The sequence below is a fragment of the Nycticebus coucang genome, chromosome 4 (assembly GCF_027406575.1).
Source record: "Nycticebus coucang isolate mNycCou1 chromosome 4, mNycCou1.pri, whole genome shotgun sequence".
NCBI lineage: Eukaryota > Metazoa > Chordata > Mammalia > Primates > Lorisidae > Nycticebus > Nycticebus coucang.
The window spans coordinates 123098345-123113557 of NC_069783.1; the positions used below are offsets into that span (position 1 = coordinate 123098345).

Genomic DNA, 15213 nt, shown 5'->3' on the forward strand with positions numbered 1-15213 from the left:
GTACTTGCTGGATTTTTCTATAATGAGCATGTGGGCTATTTTCTGAACATTGTTTTTTATGACAAAGTCATAAATTCTTTCATTTGTGTTGCCAAAAGGACAAGTGATATACATAAAAAAAGCAAAAGTTTCTCTTAACTATCACTCCCTGTCCATCTCCCATCTTCAGAGATAAATCCTTCTAGGTACGTGATGTGGTTCCTCCCTCACCATTTTTCTATAGGTATGGAGATACCATATATATTCATATATACAGGAATCCTTACACGTATTTTATTTTGAGGATTATTTTCTTTCTCAAAAATGGGGTTATACCACATGCATTTATTTCACGACTTTTTAAAATTTAAGTGTCTCAGAGATCTTTCCATGTTGGAACCAATGCATAAAATTTACCTTATCATTTTTAACAGCTGCCCCAAATCCAGTAATGTTACTGAATCACAGTTTATTTCCCTAGATCCCCTCTGATGCACACTCAGGTTACTCTTAATGTCTCTCTATTACATGCACTGCTATAATATCTGCGCATTGCCTGTTTGGATACCTGAGCCCCTGCTTCAATATGGGAGAGATAATTGTGTCAATTAAGATACTTTGGGCTGCAAATAAAACAACATCCAAGTGGCTAAACAATAAGGGCTTTATTTTCTCATGTTAACAAGAAGTCTGATGGGAGAGCAGTTCCAAAAATGGTTAATTGAATGGCTCAACACCATCAGCCTGGGGCCAGGTGTTTTGTTTTCCTTTTTGGACTGCTGTTTTCAGTGAGTTGGGAATGCTTCCCTCTGAAGTAAAAGATGGCTGGAGATGTTCTAGGTGGCATGTACAGACACAGCTCTTCAGCTTTGTTTGGGTCCCTTTGGCCAGGATTGTGCTGCAAGCTCTCACATACACCTGTCACTGGCAAGGTGAATGGGATGATCATGATTGTCATAGCCCAGGCGTCATTCCTCATCTTGCTCTTGGAAGAAGAAAGGGAGAGGAAAAGGATGGTATTAATCAAAGTATCCTCCAGAAAACTGTGCCAAACTGTTGCCTACCTGAGCATCTAGGTACCAGTTACTCCACACCTTCCTCCACCCTTAGCAAGATGTTTCCATTTCTGCCACTGTGTTGGTCTAAGGGGGAATCTCATCATTTTCTTGCATTTACCTGTTGCCCATGAGACTGAGGATCACCCATATGTTAGTTGTTTATTTAAATTTTCTCTTCTGAGAATTTTTGTTTGTATTATTTGCCTTATTTTCTACTAGATTTCCACTAATTTGCTGTGTTTTATTGATTTGTAAAATTTATATGTGTACATCCTAGAAACACATACAATCAAGAAATTTTAAAAGGTTCTTGAGAGTAAAAGACAATTGAATTATCTATCTTTGTTCTTAGATTTTTCAAGTGCTTCTATAACAGTTCAGGAAACAGATAAAAAATTCATCTCATACAAAGGTTATGGTGACATGCTTTCTAAACTGTGTACTTCAGAACAGAATTTTCTAGACAGATGTTAAAATTCACTTGGAAAACGCCACATAAAACATCCTACTTTTACAGTGTCACAATGAGATAGGGACTAGGTCTGTTTTGATCATGACGGCTTCCTCGCTATGTGGCCTCAGAGCCATCACGTCACCTCTATGAGCCTTAATTTACTGATTGTAAAATAGTCATTCCCCTTGCTTTTTCCCATGCTTATGCACATCCATGGCTTCCCACAGGAGCACCTGTAGTTCTCAACCTGTGGTTCTGGGGTAGTCCACACAGGGCACGAAGGTAATGACCTCGGGAGCAGGTGAATGCTAACCAATGGCAGATGAATGCTAATGGATAAGTACCTGGCTTGCCTTGCCTTCAGGTGCAACAACTTTAAGACACATTTTATACTAGAAGTCCACAAACTGCAACCAATCAGCCAAATCTGGCCCACCATTTGGTTTTATAAATAAAGTTTTATTGGAACACACCGATACCCATTTCTTAATATTGTCTCTAGCTTGTTTTCATAGTGCAAGGGCAGAGTTGTGCAACAGAGACTGTATACCCTATTGTGTGGCCCTTTCTAGAGAAGTTTGCTAATCACTACTCTATATTACTCCCCAGTGGTCACAGCAGGGTGGAGCCCAAGTTGCCCACAATAGTAACCTGCTTGATAATCAACATACCTTCCTCTTTTTGTCTCACCCCCCCATAAGGTTGTAACATCCTAGACAGGCACAGAAAAGTAGCTAGAGTGAGACAAGGCAGGGGACCGCAGACCACGGTGAGTCTGAAGCACAGACCCAAGATATCTTCAAGGTTAGCCATGCTCCTCATCACTTCCACAAATCGCCACCAACACACAGACACACACACAGAGCGAGGCTGCCATTCATTTGGGGTGGTGGTTTTTCTCACATTATTATTAGCGGCCAGGGACTAATGGAAAATGCAAATGGAAGAGGAAGATGATTTTCCCTCCTCTGCATTTAGGAAAACACCCTGACTCCTGGCTTGTGTGTGGTCACATGAAAGAGGTAGACTTTCTCCATAGGGAAACAGTCTGTTTGGTCAGTTTCTATGCATATTTTCATATACAAAATAAATAAGTCTTCAAACACCTCTATTAAAAAGAACGGGATCCTCACATCTCACTATTACACACACTGATACGATAATTCCACTCCCACAATTTAGAGAACAAGGCTACAGTGTCTTAAATACACCTTGCTTCTCCCCCACCCCCAAGCATTTGCACACTGCCACCTAGAACACTCCCTTACTTAAATACACTTGTGTCATTATTGAGATCTCTGCTGATATAGCTGCCAAAGAAGACTCCCCCAATCCTCTTTCCAAATGCTGCCAGTCACCAAAATGCTCAGGTCCCTGTAACACTGTATTTGCTGTGCTTACTAAATTTATCCATTGTGGTGCTTACCATAATAAAACTAAATAAACGTTTGTTTAATGTCTTCCTCTCCCACCAGACTGTAAGTTTTGCAAGGTCAGAAATCACATCTCTCCAGTTTACAGTCAGCCTCAGCACCTGACACTCAGTGGATACTCAATATATTTTTTAAATAGATGAATTAATGGATGGATGGATGGATGGATGGATGGATGGATGGATGGATGGATGGATGAATCCCTTAGAGAATTCAGTGGCTATTCTTTCAGTGTAAGAATCCCAAGATGAACCTTGTGAGGGCCTCAAGGAGCTCTCTTCTTCCTGAATTCCTGCACAGGAAAAAATCACTGGGAGATCTTATTGAAATGTAGATTCAGGCCAATGGTGGCTCACATCCCCTATAAACCTAGCACTCTGGGAGGCCAAGGCAGGTGGATTGCTTGAGCTGAAAAGTTCAAGACCAGCATGAGCAAGAGTGAGACCTCATCTCTACTTTAAAAAATATAGAAAAAACTAGCCAGGCATTATGGTGGGCACCTGTAGTCCCAGCTACTTGGAAGGCTGAGGCAAGAGAATCAATTAAGTCCTAGAGTTTGAGGTTGCTGTGAGCTATGATGCCAAAGCACTCTACCCAGGGTGACTCTGTCTCAAAAAAAAAGGAAGGAAGGAAGGAAAGAAGGAAGGGAGGGAGGGAGGAAGAGGAGGGGAGTGGAAGGGAAGGAAAAGAAGAGAAGATGATCGGCAGCTTGGGGTAGGGCTGGGACTCTGCTTCTGGCTCCCGAGGCACACACAGATAGGGCAGCAAGGACTTAGATGATCGGGAAAAGAGGCAGGTCAATTTATTTTTAAAGTGCACGTTCTTTATGCTTTCATTGCCTTTCTTTTTTTTTAAACAAAAGTTCTGAAAGCAGCAATTCTTCCAGGCGGGGCAGCTGGCCACCTGGCTTAATTTCCTGGTGTTTTACCTCTGGCCAAGTAGTCAGACCCTAATGGATACTCACAATTCTGTGTGATGCCATTTCTTTTTGTTGTTGTTGTTTGTTTGGTTTGTTTTGTGACAAAGTCTCAGGCTGTCACCCTGGGTAGAGTGCTGTGGCATCATAGCTCACAGCAACCTCCAACTCTTGGATTCAAGCAATGCTCTTGCCTCAGTTTTTCTATTTTTAGTAGAGACAGGGTCTCGTTTTTGCTCAGGCTGGTCTTGAACTTGTGAGCTCAAGCTATCCAACCACCTTGGCCTCCCACAGTGTTAGGATTACAGGTGTGAGCCACCCATTTCTTAATTTGGATTAGGTTTTGAACACATACTTCACCGATTCCATATGATTTTACTTTTTTAAAAAGTGGGAAGGAAGGATGTTAGGATTCTGAGCCAAGTCAAATTCAAGAAGCATCAGAAAATGAATTGTCACACAGATGTCTCTGTGGCTACTCTCAGCCACAGTGTGACCAGTAGCCCCTGTGGTCACTGTTCATACCAGTTGTGACTTCTTTTTCTAAGTGTGTGTGTGTGTGTGTGTGTCTGTCTGTCTGGCTGGCTGGCTGGCTGGCTGTCTTCTCTTAAATGCCATCTACTTCTCCATGTTTTTAGGATTTATAGAAAATATTCTGAGCCATGATTCCTGAGGACTTCAATACTAACCATCAAATTTTTGGAATACCAGTCAGTGTCTCAGTGTCTTAGGCAAGGATGTAAACTTAGTTAGAACTTGTGCTCAAGCCTCAGACTGATCTAGATTGAAATACCCCCACACACCCTTCATACCTGTGTGCCTTTGGGCAAGTTACTTAACCATCCTGGGCCTCATGTTCTGCCTCTGTACAATGACAGCAATAACGATCCCTATCTATTGCAAATGTCATACAAAACAGTATATGTAACCTGCATTCTACAGGGTCTCACACGTAGTAAGCATGGCTTTAGTTATCATTATTCTTGTTGTTGTTGATACCTCTAAGGGCTTTTCAGTATTAGGATAAGTGATGGTCTGGTGTCTTTTTCTTCTTTGTAAGCCCTGGAGAAATGCCTGGACTAGAGAGGCTCCCCTGGAAGCCTTCCACATTGGGGCCTGCAGTGAGCCAAGGGCTGCTCGGCACATCTGAGTTCTCAGCACACCTGTGCAGTCTATTGCTTCACTCTATGGTACAATTTTGAGCTCAATACTGAAAGGGGTAGAGGCCAAAACTCAGGACAGGACCCTAGAAGTATTCAGTGATCTGTGATTACAAGACCAGCTAACTCAGGCCCTTTCTGTCATAAGTAACTTTCAGAAATCAGAAGAGGTGAATTTAACCTAGAGACAAGGAATGTGGGTGTTCTGTGGAGTTCAGCAGTGGAAGATGCAGTGAGAACTCCCAAAGGAGTAGTCTGATGACCTCGGACATTCTTGGTCTCATCCCAGACCTTCATCTGTCCCCACATCCACTCTCTGCAGACCAGCAGACCTGGAAGGAAGTGGCAGCTCACAGAACCCTGCTTTTCTGAGAGCCACCTTCTGCTGAACTGCAGCCAGCTTTGGACTCCATTCTCTTTACCTCAGCTGTGAGCAGGAGTGGTCACCTGACCCAAGCCAGGCCAATCAGATTTTTCCCTGAGGGTTTGGAATGAAGGCCAAGTAATCCCAGCTAGTTTTCCCCTCTGTGAAATGGTGATGATAATAATAGTAACGTGTACCTTGTAGAATTGTGGTGGGGATCATAAAAGAGATTCCACGGCAAGTTCTTACCCAACACAGGTTACACAATAAGTACTAAATAAAATATGACTGTTACTATCATTGTTATCCCTAATACCACGCACCCAAGCATAAGGCCTAGACATTGTGGTGCCAAATAAATTACTTAGGGGATGGGTGAGTGAATTAGTCAACCAGTCACAACCAGTCACATAGGCTACAACCACTCATGGTATTTGATGCTCTGTTATAGCACTACATGAACCACATTTGTGCAAAATTTGTCTCTGAAGAACATTGAACTTTGCCTCCTAAACAAACCAAGTTGAACATCCCATCTCTGGATCTCATGTTTGTAAAGCGAAGAAGCATATAACAGCACATAACAGTTTTGAGGGTTGCCAGGTATTCATGATGTATTTTACAAGTCATGAAATCTCAAGTTAGACAAACTCAATCATGTGTGTTTGTTAAAATGAGATTTGGGCCATTTTGAAGATGAGGCTCATAGTTCAGGAAATACAGTTTAAGTCTTCCTTTGAAAGGGATGAGAGGGAAAATGCATTTCACAGTAGCATCAAAGAGGTTCTACCGCACATTTCTCATGTTATACTTCCTGCAATCATTCTCCCTCTTCCAAATGATTCCTTGTTCTGCTTTCACTGCTTCTGAATAGTATTTATTTTGTCTGCATACCCACCTACATCACAGGCTCAAAAATATACATTCTGGAGATTTGTACCCACATTAAACAGGAAGCATGTTTATATTTTTAAAATGTAGCTACAGTAAACAACTCTGAAATGTACATTGAATAAACTCAGATAAACACGCTTAATCTACTCGCCCTTGGAGGGCAAGTCACTGGGAAAGTTTTGCAAATGGAATTTTCTCCCAGTGGTTTAGAAAAGAGCCTTCCAGGGGGCACCATGCGCTCACACCTGGGTAGGTTTCAAGAAGCGAGAAATATCAGTCTGTAGCCTCCTACTTTTGTGTGACATATACAGAAAGGAAATAAGGATTCATTTAATAAATAATGGAAGGTCAGATGACCACTTCTGGTCCAACAAGACTATAATGAACCCAGCAGGCATTAGCCAGCCCCTTCCAGAAGCCAGCACTCACACACGCACTCCTTTGGTGTTGTAAAACAGTCTTTTAACAGTCCTAAGCATCTTGAGCTTAAGCATTTTTGAATCCTGAGATCCCGGAACAATGACAGGCCCTTAATAGGCCCCTGGAAAATATTTGTTGAACTAATAACATTCCTGCTAGATAAAAAATGACAGATCTCATTTACCTATAGCTTGCTGCAAGCCAGGCCCTCTATGTTCACTAAGTCTCATCATTACAACTGCACCACAAGGCAGGTATCATTATGAGCATACTCACCATTTTAGAAATGAGAGCATACAGGCTCAGAGAGGGTGAAGGACTTGTCCAAAGTCACTCTACCAGGAAGTAGAAGATTGAGGACTTGAAACCTATGTCTATTTGACACTAAAATACATATTCTTGCCTTTTGTCTCCCCCATCTCTCCCTTTTATCTTCTTAGGACCATTTCCCTCCTAGCTTTTTCTACCTTCCATGAAGGAAGCGGAGGGTAATTTCATGATTTGAGGGACCCACATACTTAGCATCCACCACAATGTAGCAGCCCATTCAGGGACATACTACACGCTTCCCCCAAAGCCTGAAAAGACCTCGAATTACTGCCAGGCATTGCCCAAAAGCACACTTGTACATTATTATGGCTCCCAAAATGGGTAGGCTTCTAAATGCACAGAAAACAGTAATTCTCATGGGTGACCAAGGCATGCATGCCCACCCACATGAGCATCTGGATTGATCAGGAAAATGAATATCTTGATCCCTTATGTCTTGTTTTTGTCCTTGTCACCCCCCCCACTGACGCATCTCCTGTTAAATAATACTTTTTTGCCTCATTTTTCATTATGCATTCCACAAAGTCATTTAGTCAACCAACAAACATGTATTGATCCCTCACCAAGACAAGGCCAATTCTGGAGCTTACACTTAAATGAAGGAAGATGCATAAAACAAGTAACTTCAGTGAGTGAGCTCAGTGTCCCGAGAAAAGAGGTTGGGCCAATGCCAGGGGAACACAGAGAGGCACAACTAACTTGGGCAGGGGAGGAGAACTGAAGAAGGGGATGCCTGAGAAGTCTCCATAACAGTGACAATACTTAAGTTGGGCAATAAAGGATGAGCAGGAGTTTTCCAAGTGGGAGAGGAGAGAAAAAGCATCATGGAAAGATAATGTGCTTCTAGGAGCTCAGTTTGTTTTAAAGCATTCGAAATAACAAGAAGAGAAATGATGTGGGGTGCGGCAGAGGTACAACCAACAGATGCAGAGTCACAGAAGGCTCCATGGAATGCCCTGAAGAGTCAGGGAAGCATTAAATAGGTTTAGGACAGAGCATGTAGTAAGGTTCACTTTCTAGAAAGATTGTGCATCAGGTTTCTGGGTCTTCAGAATTAATTACCACAAACTGGGAGGCTGAAGACAAGAACTTACTCTCTCACAATTTAAGTAGGTCAGAAGTCCCAAACCAGAGGGGCAGCAGGGTTGGCTCCTTCTGGATGTTCTCGGGAAGAATCTGTTCTGAGTCCCTCTGCTAGCTTCTGGTGGCTCCTGGGATTCCTGGTTTTCCTTGGCTTATAGACACATCATTCCAATGTCCACCTGCACATGGCGTCCTCCTCTGTGTGTCTTCTCCTCTTATAAGGACACAACTCAGTGGATTTAAGGCCCACCCTAATCCATATGATTATATCTGCAAAGGGAATATAGAACGTCCCATTCAGGGTGGATGTGACTTGGTGGGGGGGGGTGGGGGATGTTATTCAATGCACTACAAATTATGTAGAAGTGAGAGTGTCAGGGGGAACCAAGGACACCAGCCAAGCCCCATAGACAGGGGATGGGCTGTGAATTCAGCTGTGGAAGGGGGACCCAGCGCCACACCAGGGACCTCATGTGGGCCTTTTCCCGAGGAGAATGGGGGACAATGACAGGGAGTCCCACTGGAAGGGACCTTAAAGATCAAATTGCCCACTTTTCCTGTTTACTGACAAAAGTGGTCACAGATACTATTAAGTGGTAGAACCAGTATTTTATCATTTAGATGGTCTGTCTCAAGGATCCCTTTATAGTCTTAAGACTGTTTTAATGCATACTGGCTCTTCCTATTATAGCAAGGTTTAGTTTAGGCCTTCAAGAGCTTAGGTGCTTATTGGCAGAGCTCATAATTGTCTTAATGGCCAACATTTATTAAGCGCTCACTAAATGCCAGATACTATGCGATGTGCCTTGAATTCATTAGCTCTAATACTGACATCTCTTAAAAAGAAAGGCAATGCTATGAGTGTTTCCATTTCACAGATGAGGGAAACAGATGCTCAGGGAGGTTGTAGCTCGCTCAGGGTCCTGCAGTGGTGAAGCTGAACTGGAATCTAGGGTCACACGCTGCCAAAGGAAGTGTCACAAACAAAGAAAAAATATGAGATGAAGGGCAGTAGGATGTGAACAGTTCATCCTTCCAGAGATCCCAATTTACCTTGCTCCCTAAGAAGGAGTCTTCATGACTTTAGCTTGGGATAAAGAACCAGTTCTAGTAGGCCAAATGACACCTGGGTCATCCCCTACCCATTTCCTTGAGATGCTTAGAAGGAGACATGGCCAGGACCCAGACAGGTACCCTCCTGTCAAACACGGAACTTGGTATCCAACTTAATTAATCCCCTCCTCACTGCCAACATTTCCCCTGCCATCCCATCTGTCCAAGGGAAGTCTTTTCCTCTCCAGGGATTATAGGACCTTTTCAGTTCCAGCTCATTCAGAATAAAGTTCCTTCGAATGGGTGGCCAACTTCTTTTTCTCCTTTGAGACTGACATGTAGAGCCTGCTGTTGAATCAGTAGGTTCTGCCAACAGAGCCTGCCATGCCCAGACCTCATCTGGTGTCTGCTTGGGTTTTTCATTTTTTTCTTCTTCTTTTTTAATACTTGTAGGGTTTTTTCCTTTTAATTATAATTATACTTCAAAGGGATTCTGGAACCTGCAGAGCCAATGATCAAAGCCTCAATGGGGGCTACGTTCTCCTTAACAGTTCCCAGCAGGACTCTGAGGACATGAGTGGGGAGGGGAGGCTGGAGGTGACACTATAAGCCAGACTAACCTCAGCCCTCCCCTATCAACCCTTTGCTCACGGAGGGCTGCCACTGAATATCTTACCCAGCCAACTGGTCCCTTCTGTGCAGCCAAAGCAGGAAGTTACTTGTGAGGTGTAATCTAAGGATGGACCAGTATGGTTCCACCCTAACACACTAAAATCTGTACTCACATGAAATTATACCCATTGCTGCTGGATTAAGCATTGCTTATACCACACACTTCATTTTCAAGGTGAAAAGCCTACTAAGCTGACTGACACCTTGTGGTTACTCCCACCTTAGTATAAATTAGTCTACAGATTGGTTTCCATAGGTGAGATCAGCATGAAGATATTTGCTACCTGGGTAGGGTGGGAGATGTAGGAATAATTAATGGAGAACTCTAATTATTTAGACATCACTAGAGACAGAAAGAAATGAAGGAAACCAAAAGTTACTAAGCGCCTACTGTTTGAAAGACTTTTACATATGAGATGCTTTCTCTATGTTCATAACAACCTCCTACGTATTGGTGTTATCCCCATTTCATAGTTGGCTCACCCCTCCCAGCTGGCCCAAGAATCCCCAGAAAATCCTGAAAGAGGGGATCTCTAGGCCCTACCCCAGAGGTTCTGATTCACGTGTCTTTGTATGTGGCCCATGAATTTTCAGGTATAATAAGCTCCCAAGTAATGGTGATGGTGCTGGTCCATGGACCAGAGGGAGCAGAGTTTGAGCAGCACCAATCTCAGCCATGCATGGCAATGTTATTCACTCAGCCAACAACTGGTCCAAATGACAGCCATCTGTGAGCCCACTAGGGCCAATGAGACATGAGAGACATGCCCCAGATGTCTGAGAAGGAAGCCTTGCCCTGCTGGTAAGAAGGCTTCTGGTAGGAAGCCATTTTCTCAACCCTAAGGGATAGGTGTCTACGTATGAAGTTGGTTCCGTGGGCAGCTGACTCTGTGCACAGCTCAGTGACATGGCAGACCTGCTAAGCCAACTCTGAAACCCAAAATCCTACTCTGGACTCCCTCTTACATAAAATGATAAATATCCTTATGTTTAACTCCAAGGTGTGTGGAGTTTCCTGTTGCTTTGAGCTGAAAGACATTATTGACACTCTCAGATAAATAAAGCAAGGCTTGGTCCATGGTCCAAGGTCATATAGCTGGTAGTCTAGGTCTGTGTGATGCCAAATGCATTTCCAATTTGTCACACTATCTAAGCAACTTTATTTCCCACTACCTGATATGACCCCCCCCCCATATTCTTTGATCCAGGTATTTAGGGCCAGACTCATCTAATTTCCAATTACCAAGAGGTTAAGGATTCCATGCATCCATCCATCTATCTTTTCCTTCCTCAAGCATTTATCCAGCACTCGCTGCATGTCAAATCCTGTGCTCCACCTGAGAATCCACTGGAAAACAAGATGCTACCTTATCCCTGAAGGAGCTCAAATATAGAGGAAGAGGTAGCCCCATGTTCTCAGCATCTCCTTCTACTTCCCCAAGACTTGGGCATTGAGATCAGTCACTGATGCCCAGTTATCCAGTTCTGGTGGGTTTCTAAGGTGCTGGCAGATAATAAAAGCCCAGTCTTTTTTTAAAATTGGACTCAGATGGATTTATATACCTTTGGAAGGCTGAATTTTTTTTAACATCAGTAAAGCAATTCAAGATCCTCAGTAATAGGGATTATATAAATATCTAACCATCACATTTCTCTGTTTATAGAGCATCAAAGTGCACAGCACATTATAAAACTTCTAATTAATCTTCATAAAACCCTGGTGTCATGAGCAAAAGGCAGATAATAACCCTATTTCACTGATGGGACCAACGGCCACTGTAATTCAACAACTAGCCTGTGGTCCTATGGCAGCTCACCTGCATTTCACACTTTCATTAATAGCACAGCTTATTAATTATAACAATTACATTAACAACTAACATTTATTGAGAGTCCCCATAAATGTGGCCCTTTCCTGAGAACTTCACACACTGATTAGTCCATTGACTCTCCCTCACAACGCTATGATACAGGCTCTTCAGTCACCCCCGAAGCCAAATTCAAAGAGATATCATACTAGCCAAATCCCTGGCCAGTGAACCCTGGTCTATGTAACTCCAAATCTCATACCTCATCATCTGACTTATTGTACCTGCTGAATGGCACATGGGAAGTGAGGATCTGTGTATTCTTGTTCTGAATCTTCCACCCCTTTGCTGTGGAAAATCCTCCAGCTTCTCTGATTGTTGGATGGAACAAGGAGAGTACAGACTTTGGAGCCAAACAGGGGTTTGGGTTTGAACACCAACCTCTCTGTCATGTAACTCTAGAAATTAAACCTCTCTGTACCTCTGTTTTCTAATCTGTAAAATGGAGGTAATAATAGCCCTATCCCACAAAATGTATTGCAAGGATGAATTAAGTTACCATGTGTTAAACTAAACAGGTAGCACATAGGAGCCATTCAGTAAGAAACTTAGTAAATAAGTGGCAGCCTTTTAGTTTATCCATTGTGTGGTGGAGGTCTTCTGTTGGGGGATCAATCTCTCAGCTCTAATGATCTCTCGATTCTAAAATGAAAGATCTTCCATGGATTTTGGCTTAACTACAGGTATTACTCCCCTGGGTTATAGTTTGGAGTCATCTCAACAAAATGTTAACAATGTGCTAACAATGCCGTGATCAACTCAAGCTCCTTTTAGTTGCAAATAATAGAAAAGCCCAATTCAATGTGGCCTAAGCAAAAGAGAAAATGAATCACATAAGGTTAAGGGAAACTCCATAAGTAAACTACCCTAAGGAATAGTTAGGTCTGAGCATTCAAACCTTACCTCTAAATGCGTACTCTTCCTCCTTCTGTGTTGCCTTCATTCTCAGACAGGCTCTGTCGGGTTAATGGCCAAGATGGTCCCCAAGTGCTCTAAGCTGACATCCATCCCGAGGAGCAAGGCCAGTGGGAAGAGATGATAGCTGCAGTACATGTCCTGGGACAAATGCCATTGTCCTTATTTGTGTCTCATAAAAGAACCAAGCCCTCCCTGCAGCCAGGGAAGTGGAATATTCAAACTGCCTGGGCCTGTATTCACCTCTGAACTTGACTGCCAGGTCTATACCCAGGAGGAGGCTACTGCAGTCCAGCTGCCAGTCAACAGTTGTCTTAGGCTTAGCCAAGAGCATAACTTGGCTTTGATCACCTACCTGCAAATTGGTGTCCTACTCCCAATCCCAGAGGCCTGGGCAAGACTCCTAGCAAACCCCTCAGCACCATCTTCCCCCTGTGCCCTCAGCATAAAACCCCAACTCTGTTGTAGTGTTCATGCTTAGGCCCTTCCTGCACTCCTTCCTCATTCCTCACCTCTCCTCACTCCTCTCCAATCAACCAAAGCTCTTTGTATGCTCCACTTGGACCAAACCACCTTCAGTATCAAGTTCTCAACTCACCTCCAGGTCTTTGCACATGCTGTTCCCTCTGCTCAGCCTACCATCCCCCTCCTCTTATTTATTTATTGTATTTAATTGTATATATTTATGATGTACAACGTGATATTTCAATATATGTATACGAAGTGAAATGATTAAACCAAGCTGATTAACATACCCATCACCTCACATACTAATCATTCCTAGGCCTTCAGGACTCTGCTCAGACGTAGAAGTCACTCTTTTTATCCCTTCCTGCCCCTCCACCCTTGCTGGAGTCAGATGTGCCCACACACACCCCGCACAGCCTACATCATCTGGTGTAGTTACAACTGTCTGTTTAATTGTGCATTTCCTAGCTCTGGGCCAGGACCCTAAGAGAGGCTCAGGAAGAGGTTTTTGAGTAGAATAACATCCAATATGTCTTGGACAGTGAGGATGATTAATTGACAAGTTCTTGGGTCAGGAGAGCAAAGGGCAAGGCTCTGAGTATGAGAGGGACTCAAGAAGTCAATTGTGAAGAGACCCCAACAGTGATGGGAACGGGTAGGTCTGCCCGAGGTCAGGCAAAGGGGTCACTCTTAAACCTCAACTCTAGATAAGATCTTAATCCAGTCCCCAAACCATGATGGATCTAGAAGGTTGTGCCCTGCAGGGTCACTTTGCGACAAATATCCTCACTACCTCCTTCCCAAAGTATATAGAGATGGTTTTAAAGAAATCTTTGCAGTTCCCATGAAAAAAAAGCTTATGCTTTGCAACAAGAAAATGCTCCCTCACCTACCTTCATGGTGTCTGGTTCACCTCTCCCTAATTGGCATGATGAACCTGCTTCTCTCTCTTGATAAGCTCCAGGAAAGCATGAGAATGAGCATCTGACACCATCAAGGGCATCCAGGCTTGCACCTCTTTGGAGAAGGGCCCCCGACCATTCAGTCTTCACATTTGCAACTACTAAGCCTGTTGGGCTCAGTTCTCCAACCCCAGGCTGCAAGCCTCGGTCTACTCCAGTCTCTGCTCACCCCCAGGAACTATGTTTGCTGACTATGGAGGAAAGTGTTTTGCTTTTTCAAACAAGCGTGAACCCCAATTCATTTCTCAGCAACTAGATGCTCATTGGTGGTGACTGTGGATTCTCAGCTAGCATGGTTATTGATTTGGTCAGAAGTAATTAAGGAGATAATTCTTACTCAATTACATTTCCCTGAATTTCCTAAGGTTGCTAACTCTGCTCCTCAGCTGTATTTTCTTTTCCAAATTAATTTTGTCTTGATGCTGAAATGAGCATGGATATTCTGAGGCTTGTTGTGCTTGTTGATTTGCATGGGGACAAAGTAGCAAAGTAGGACTCTGTGTTTTGATTGCAACCAGGGCTCTCGAACTCTTTCAGTTTTTAGAAAAGTAACATAAAACGTACACAGGTTGACCAAAAAAAATCAAATAACATGCAAACTCTTCCACTGTAGAGCAAGAGTCCCTTGTCCCCTGCCTCTTTCTCTTCCTAGATGTCACCCTCCAAGGCGGCCACTTCTAACACATTTTGCTCTTTTTTCCAGTGATCTATGACTCTAAATTATTTAAGTTTTCTCCGTATTTCTCAGTGTATACATGTCAGACTTGAATGACTTTCTGCTATGAAAGTTGGGGCTCCCTCTCTTGCCTGTCTACACCATTCCCCACTCCTAACTCGTATTTATTAAAAAATAAACTTACCTTTAGATCTCCTATTGGTCAAATTTGTAATTTTCTTAAAAAATACATGAGGTCGGACAATTAAGTTTGCAAACTCATCCTAGAAAAAGTGCTGTGTGAATCACTGCAGTCACCTTCAAGGCACTCCCCTTGGGAAGCTGCACTGTGATGCAACATCCAGTTCACCTTTCAAAGCATTTGCGGAGCACTTTTTCTGGAATGTCCATCAGAACCGTCATCGTATGAGGTCTGACAATTAAGCTTGAGAATTTATCCTAGAAATAAAAGTGCTACATACCTCATGTCTAAATATCACTACGGTCACCTTCAGAGTACTCCCCTCGG

The 15213-nt window shown here is 43.1% G+C and overlaps 1 protein-coding gene across 1 annotated transcript in view; it reads left to right on the forward strand.

The window, feature by feature from the left end:
* Nucleotides 1-15213, forward strand: part of CCDC60 (coiled-coil domain containing 60) — a 198370-nt gene that overhangs the window by 43773 nt on the left and 139384 nt on the right. The window contains exon 3 of the mRNA XM_053589374.1: nucleotides 3715-3720. Coding sequence (XP_053445349.1) covers nucleotides 3715-3720 — 6 coding nt within the window. The remainder of the gene's footprint in view (nucleotides 1-3714; nucleotides 3721-15213) is intronic.